At 43.9% G+C, this 8,294-nt stretch overlaps 1 protein-coding gene across 3 annotated transcripts in view; it reads right to left on the reverse strand.

Moving 5' to 3' along the window:
- The window catches only part of PIK3AP1 (phosphoinositide-3-kinase adaptor protein 1), a 140,111-nt gene that overhangs the window by 29,373 nt on the left and 102,444 nt on the right, over positions 1 to 8,294 (reverse strand). For all 3 annotated transcript variants that reach the window (XM_017880009.1, XM_017880020.1, XM_017880028.1), the window contains 3 exons: positions 7,820 to 7,915; positions 6,124 to 6,321; positions 2,378 to 2,443 (listed from right to left, as the gene is read on the reverse strand). In XM_017880009.1, coding sequence (XP_017735498.1) covers positions 2,378 to 2,443; positions 6,124 to 6,321; positions 7,820 to 7,915 — 360 coding nt within the window. The remainder of the gene's footprint in view (positions 1 to 2,377; positions 2,444 to 6,123; positions 6,322 to 7,819; positions 7,916 to 8,294) is intronic.

The raw sequence follows: 8,294 nt of genomic DNA on the forward strand, positions 1-8,294 counted from the left end.
TCTGTGTCAGCATAATCTTCAGAACCCCATTCTTGAGAGATGACCCCAGGAAAAGGTCAATGATCTTAGACACCTTGATGGGCAGAGAGAAGAGAGCTCTCCCAGGACTTGATCTTCATGTCTTTGGCCAGGTGGTCTAACTTAGTGATAGGTGTCCACTCCTTGTCCTCAGCCTTACCTCCATGAATTCCAGAGCCTTGTCCCCAGCCACAGCCACAACCTCGGCCTGAATGTCACTGCCAAAGCCTCCAGGGAGGCCATCACAGTCTCCCATTCCAGGACCCCCAGGCTCTTCCTCTGCATCAGCATCACCCACCATTTGGTGTTTTCTTGAAGAAGCAGCCAAGCCTTAACTATTGAGATGCCTTTAGACAACCATTTCTCAACCTTGGCACTATTGACATTTTGGGCCAGGTAGGTAATTCCTTACTGTGTGGGTGCGTCCTGTGTATTGTAGGATGTTCAGCAGCATCCCTGGCCTCTACCCATTAAATGCTAGCAGCACCCGCTTCTTTAGTTGTGACAACCAAAAATTTCCCTTATATTGCCAAATGTTCTTTAGGGAAGGGGTACAAAATCACTTCCAACTGAGAACCACTGCTTTAGACTTAAATCCACACCCAGAAGAGAATATACTGGAAGAGTTTAGCCAGGATATTTCTCTTAGCCCCACTCTCGTCCCTCACTGTCTCTAAGCAGCATGGGGCACAGTGATTGTGGACCCATGGGCATGAAATGCCCCAGGAGACTGGAACATCAGTGGAATCACGACCCAGGCCCAACAGCATCAGGTATAAAGTAGGTGCTGGCTTCCAGCTGGCTACCCTTGGGTTGTTCCTGTGCCAACCTCTCTTCCACATTACAAATTCACAGTTCTCTGCTTTGGAGCTTCTAGAGAAATATGAAGCCAACCCTCATCACTCTCCAGGCTGTGATTCCAGTTCTGTGGGGAATGAGCTATTCGCAGCGACCGTGGGGCCACTGAGGCAACTTGACGTTTCACTCAATTCGTATAAGGCTATTTGAATCTGAATTTCTCCAGCAGGACCCCATTTGGGTATTGTGATTCAGGGACATAACATGAAGAATAAAGAGAAATGGCTTCACCAGTGAGTACTGAAAAAGCCTCAAAGACATTTATCTATCATTCTGCCCAACCACTCACTATCTGTCCACACACACCCACACATCCTTCTGCCAGGTCTGCCCTTCTCAAGGCTCTCTTTAATGGTGTTGGGAGACGCAGTGGAGGAAAAAACAAAATGCACAAGCCAACCAGTTCCAGTCTCCCACTACCAGAGCGCTTGTGGGATGCCTTCAAATGCTTACATGGTGTCATGGCTACTTTTCAAAAGAATCCTCAATGGGATAATACTGAGTGTTTCTGCTTAGCTCAAGGAAATCAAGAAAAAAAAGAGCACTTAGCTCCTCAAACTTCCTTTACAACTGTTTAGAAAAATGAGACTTCCAAGTTGTTCCCCAATGGCAAGCAAAATACCTTTTAAATAAAAGTTGATTCAAAGTATAGTTTAGCTAGTATAGATAAGGTAAGTAAATAGCCCAGCAAGACTGTATCATTAGGTAAAGACTGGGTGCTGGGCCACCTACTTTCATCCTGTTGGCATCAACCTCCATTTTTAGATTATACTTTTATGTGCTTTATGGACACTTTCCACTAATTAAGGTCCTTTGTATGACCAATTTGTACAACATTGTGGAGGACCCTGATCTCTTTCCCACCCCCTTTACCATCAGTACAAGACTCTCAGACAGTGCCACCCTAAAGTATCCTTGGATCTTTCTATTGTATTTATTTATTTATTTATTTATTTATTTATTTATTTATTTATTTAATTTAAGAGACAGGGTCTCACTATGTTGCCCAAGTTGGTCTCAAACTCCTGGCCTCAAGTGATTCACCCCCTTCAGCCTCCCAAAGTGCTGGGACTACAGGTGTGAGCCATGATGCCTGGCCTAGATCCCCCTATTTTTTTTTTTTTTTTTTTTTTTTTGAGACGGAGTCTCGCTCTGCCGCCCCGGCTGGAGTGCAGTGGCCCGATCTCAGCTCACTGCAAGCTCCGCCTCCCGGGTTCACGCCATTCTCCTGCCTCAGCCTCCCAAGTAGCTGGGACTACAGGCGCCCGCCACGTCGCCCGGCTAGTTTTTTGTATTTTAGTAGAGACGGGGTTTCACCATGTTAGCCAGGATGGTCTCGATCTCCTGACCTCGTGATCCGCCCGTCTCGGCCTCCCAAAGTGCTGGGATTACAGGATCCCTCTATTTTTCAATGCCAAGGAGCTATTGTTACACTTGCAAATCACTGACCCATGATCACTTCAACCACACAAAAGTTCAGTTCATATAACATGTGGCTTACCTTTCCTGAGGCTCTCTGAGGAAACGTAGAAATTCCCAGGCCGCTCTTGACTTTTTTCTGCAAAAACTATGAGATAAACAATATTCTGATTACTGAAAAATTATCAAAATCCAGTACAAAATAATAATAATAATTAATCCATACCTAGGACCACCATATGTGGTTCTGTAAATCAAAAGTATAGAAAGAGGCAATTAATGAGAAGGACTAGGAATTGTTAAGTAATGGCAGACTAAGCAGACACGATCTCAAACTAGAAAGACAAAGCTAGCGAGAGGACATGATCAGCATTTACAAGCTCATTGAAAAAAACGGTAATGGGAACAAGAACATGTGCCTGGACTCCTGAGCACCTGAAGCTAGCCATGGAAAATGTGAGCCTTAAAATTTGAGAATAAAAGGAAGTACCACTTAAAATGCCAACTAGTGCCATAAGACAGAACTCTAAGCAGTAGAATAGTAAAATGTGTGCACAGCTCTAAAGAGATTAACGGATCATCACACACCGGGTCCTATTTGGGGAGGGGGAGGGGAGGGATAGCATTAGGAGATATACCTAACATAAATGACGAGTTAATGGGTGCAGCACATCAACATGGCACATGTATACATATGTAACAAACCTGCACGTTGTGTACATGTACCCTAGAACTTAAAGTATTAAAAAAAAAAAGATGAGGTCACTTATGAGGGACAGATTCATGAAGGTTAGGAGAGAAAACTGGGGCATGACAAAGGCTCACTTAATGGTAAGATGACATGGTGATTATGGCTCCCTGGGCTCTGAAAGAGGCTCTCTGAATCCAAATACTAACTCTGTGGCTTGTGAACCATATGATCTTGGACAAGTGGCTTGACTTCTTCCTGTCCCTGTTTCTTATCTGTAGAATGAGGATGATAATAGTTCTTACACTGGATTGTGATGAGGATTAAACAAGTTAATACATGGAAAGTGCTTAGAACAGTGCTTGGCCCATGTAAACATACTAAGCGTTAGCTTTTATTATCATTATTCATATCTAAACTTTGAGACTGTTGCCAATAGTCAGCAATACCTTGGCATGCTAGTTAACCCAAGTGATGTCTCTACAATGCCTTACAGTTTATAAAGTACTTCCTTCTGTATGATTTCATCTGACCCTCACAATAAGGCTATGGCAGAGTATTAGTATGTATTATAAGGACATGTATTAATCTATACGTGTATCATTACAATACTCATTTTATAAATGAGGAAATTAAAGCTAAAAAAAAGGGTGAAATGGGCCGGGCATGGTGGCTCAAGCCTGTAATCCCAGCACTTTGGGAGGCCGAGATGGGCGGATCATGAGGTCAGGAGATCGAGACCATCCTGGCTAACATGGTGAAACCCTGTCTCTACTAAAAAAAATACAAAAAACTAGCCGGGTGAGGCGGCGGGCGCCTGTAGTCCCAGCTACTCCGGAGGCTGAGGCAGGAGAATGGCGTAAACCCGGGAGGCGGAGCTTGCAGTGAGCTGAGATCCGGCCACTGTACTCCAGCCTGGGTGACAGAGCAAGACTCCGTCTCCAAAAAAAAAAAAAAAAGGGTGAAATGGTCTGGACATGGTGGCTCACGCCCAAAATCCCAGCATTTTGGGAGGCTGAGGCAGGAGGATTGTTTGAGCCCAGGAGTTCAAGACCAGCCTGGGCAACACAGCAAGACCCTGTCTCCAAAAAAAAAAGAAAGGTGAATTGACTTACCCAACATCCTATGCTGAACAGCTGGAAAATGAATGCAAGAGCTGAGAGATGAACCCAGGTATTCTGGCCTCCAAGCCATTGCCCCTTTTGTCATCTCCTGCCTCTCTCCTTTCCTTTGCTTCTCCACAGTTTCCTAGCAAGTCCATCAGGGCTCTTGAGGAATCACCTGTGCCCCTGTCCAAACACATCCCTACAAGGAGCCATGCCATCAATATTGTTCCCTACTTCCTCCGCTATTTAGGAATTGCCAGCATATATTTGCACGCTTCTTAGATTGAGTTCTCTCAGAAGCAGGACCCGAGACAAGGATTCAAATGCAAGTAGTCTATTTGAGAGGTGATGGAGGTGAGACAGGGAAGTGGATGGTGCAATAAATGGTGGGTTAACAAGCAAGTTACACTGCAGGCAACCTAGGAATCACTAGAACGCAATGTAGAATGCACAACTAAGAATACTCCCACCAGAGCGGCAAGTAAGCTGGGGCACCGATCCATACCTCCTGTCAGGCACTGGTTGAGGGCAGCAACTCTGTGTGTTAATTCCCCAGTGCTTTCAACCTGTCCTGTAAGAGGGCAGAGAAGGCTCCAGGTGCCAGAGGAAGCCCTCAGGCTGAAAGACACTGGTGCTGACAGGTAGGGTCCAGCCAATGAGCACAGAAATGCAAAGAGCTAGGGGACATGGGCAAGGAACCAACAGTGTCTGCTGCTCATGCCAAGGAGATGATACCCAAGGAGACTGTAGGCAGGAAGCACTGACAGCACCTGGCAGTACGTAATATCTCACAACTGTATTCCTACCCAGTTCAGGGTTGCTGGATTTCGCAAAACAAAAATGTGTATACTATTTGGGACATACACTAAAAACTCATTTGCCATTTATTTGAAATTCAGAGTTAACTAGGCATCCTGTATTTTATCTGGCAACCCCAACCCAACTACCTAGGGCTCTGGGTGAATGCTATCTTCCCCAATTTATAATTCCCTTTTGCCACACCTCCAACCACATGATGAGACCATTGAAAACCAGAATATAGTTCAGGAGCACAGATCTGGCAATTCTTTTTTTTTTTTCTTTTTCAGACAGGGTCTTGCTGTGTTGCCCAGGCTGGAGTGCAGTGGCTCAGTCTCAGCTCACTGTAACTTACACCTCCCAGGCTCAAGCAATCCTTCCACCTCAGCCTCCTGAGCAGCTGGGACTACAAGTGCGTGCCACCACACCTGGCTAATTTTTTGTATTTTTTGTAAAGACAGAGTTTTGCCATGCTGCTCAGGCCAGTCTCAAACTCCTGGGATCAAACAATCCACCTGTCTCGGCCTCCCAAACTGCTGGGATTACAGGCATGAGCCACCTCTCCTCCTATTTCTAATAGTCTTATAGTACTTGTAACCATATTATTGCAACCAAGTCCAAAAAATAGTGAAACTAACAATGCTATCAGTATCTAACTAATGTCCTAGGGATAATTATGAAAAAGTCAAAACCTTAATTTTTAATAACATGGGTAGATGGACAGCCTCGCATAGTGTCTAAAAGCCAGGGCTGTGAAATCAGACTCCCTGAGTTCAAATTTTGACTTTGCTATGCAATGTTGAGTGACCTCTGTCAAACCTCTATTTTCTCATCTGTAAAATGAGACAATAATGATCCTTACCTAATAGGTTATTGTAAAGATTAAATGGCATGTTCCAGATAGAGCATTCTTGATAGATTTCAATAAATGCTAGCAATTCAAAATTAATAATATCAGGAAGGGTCTCAGGAGATAAAAATGTATCAGGGTTCTTGTTTACCTGCCTTTGCAACTGTACATAAATACTTCCAGGAAGACTGGCACTCACTCTGGTCATTACTCCTATTCTAGCTTCAAAATCTGTCCCAAGATATGACCCCATCTCCTAGGGCTGGTTGAAGACCATTTAGAAGGGGATAGTCTCTGAGCAATGGTTCAGAAAACCAGGTCATCCAGGAAATCCCTGTTGAGAAGCTCCAAAGACCCAGCTGGACATCATTCCCTGTCACACTTGCCTTTACAAATGTATGGTTCGTTGTCAGGCAGCTGGTGAGCACCAGGGGCAGTGGTCTCTGGTCTGGGCACTGGGACAGGGGGCCTGCTGGCCAGGTCCATGGAAAAGGCATCATCATCATCCACCATGTGATAAACGTCTTCTTCCTGACCAAGATGGCACTGATCTCTCTCCAGATTGGTCATTCCCATGCTGTTGCCTAGAAACGCAGAGAAGGTGACTGAAAGCATTGGCCAAACAAACTGGTTGATCGCCAGTCATAAAAGCAGAGTGAGGGACCCTACCTTGTTTCCTCAGTGCTGCCCCCTGGCAAAGAACTTTCCCCAATATCACTTCCTGTATCATCTGTTCAGAACACCACACAAAGCAACTGAGAAAACACTCGTGTTACCTTCATTGACACCCAGTGATGCAGTGAAAGGACAGGAGCACAAGGATTTATCATCTCTGTTTTACTGCTGGGATTCAGTTATTCATCCCATTAGAATTAGGAAAAGTCCTAGATAGGACTAACTGTCAAAGCCCTAGTTAAGAAAGGTGGGGCATTCACTGCCAACTATCCAATGAAAGTGGTACTTCTTAAAAGGGCTTAAAAACAGACTGCCCAGGACTCCCCTCTCAGGAAAACTTTTTGTTCCAGAGTTGGGGTCAGCATACTTTTTTTAAAGATCCAAACAGTAAATATTTCAAGGTTTGCAGGCCATAAGGTCTGTTGCGGGGACTCAACTGCTCTTGTGACATGAAAGCAGCCATATACAATACTAAATAAATGGTCGTGTTGTGTTCCAATAAAACTTTATTTACAAGACAGGCAAATGGCCAGGCTGTGGTTTGTCTACCACTGCTTTACAGTTTTTCCCTCCTCTTCACTGTGAAAACTACTTTTGTCCCCTTCTGAGCCCCCTCTTCTTAGCACTCTGCTTTCTGTATCTACTTGATCAACAGACTGCACCATACATTGTAAACAACTGGACAGGGTTAAAGAATTACCCATGCAACTTAACATCCTCCACCTTTGAAACCTTCAGTAATAATAATAACAATAATAAATCTTCATTAACTGCTTGTTATGTGCATGGTGGTGCTCTGACACCTTAATGCGTAATAACTCATTTAATTATCACAACATTTATCTCATTTTACAATGGAGGAAACTGAGTCCCAGAGGAGCTGAGTAACTTGCCTAAGGTTTTCCAGCTAACTGGATGGGAAAATTGAGAATAGATCAGAGTTTATGTTCCTAACCACTATACAACACAGCCTCAACTTAGTATCTTTATATATATTCACCTCCTTCACCAGTGAGTAAAGGCTCCTTGAAGGCATTGATCATGTCTTATTTTTCTTTGTATCTCCAGCCCCAATATCCAGAACAGTGCTTTGCACATAGTAAGGACTCAATACATTTTGGCCAAATAAAAACAACATATGCATTTTAAAAGAGGTCTTGCTAGAGGCAACTTGTTTACCCAAACAAGTGGCTCCACTGGTTGGAACTCCTGGCCCACCTCTAAAGGGCTGATGGGGGAGCTCACGGTAGAGGGGTCAGGGGAGACAGAGTGCCTCTATTCACATCACATGCCATGTATGCCGCAGCCCATTCCTTGAGGGGAGCAACCCTTATAAAGAATCAGACAATGTCTTGCATTTGTTTCTCTTTCACTCTTTTGGCTTCCCTGCTCATGGCTATGACTTACCTTCTAAAAACTTGCGGATCATAGAGTCCTTAGTGGCCTGAGAGAAACCATCTCCAGGGATTGGGTTAGATGTACTGGCCTGAAGCATTTCAACATCTAGATGGAAAAGGAGACTAAGATTTATATATTGTTCTCCTCCACAGGCAAGGAGGTTTTTACAGATGGAACTATGAGGTTTGGCAACTCTCTTAAGAGATTCAAGCATTCATCAATCTATCCATCCCTCCATCCATCCACCTACTCAAGAAGGACACCCAGTAAGTGTGGGGCATGAAAGAGAGCAACGTGCACAACCCTCAGGTTCTTCCTTGCACCGCAGGTCTCAAACGGTAAAGATATGCTCATTTGCATTTGAAAGAATAGGTTCAACATTGTCGCATTGTTTATTACAGAAAAAATGGAAGCAGGAATAACAGGGAATAAATTGTGTTTTTTATATATATAAATAAATATATATATAATATAAAAAATACAA

This window comes from Rhinopithecus bieti, unplaced genomic scaffold, assembly GCF_001698545.2.
Source record: "Rhinopithecus bieti isolate Rb0 unplaced genomic scaffold, ASM169854v2 scaffold_425, whole genome shotgun sequence".
Classification (NCBI taxonomy): domain Eukaryota; kingdom Metazoa; phylum Chordata; class Mammalia; order Primates; family Cercopithecidae; genus Rhinopithecus; species Rhinopithecus bieti.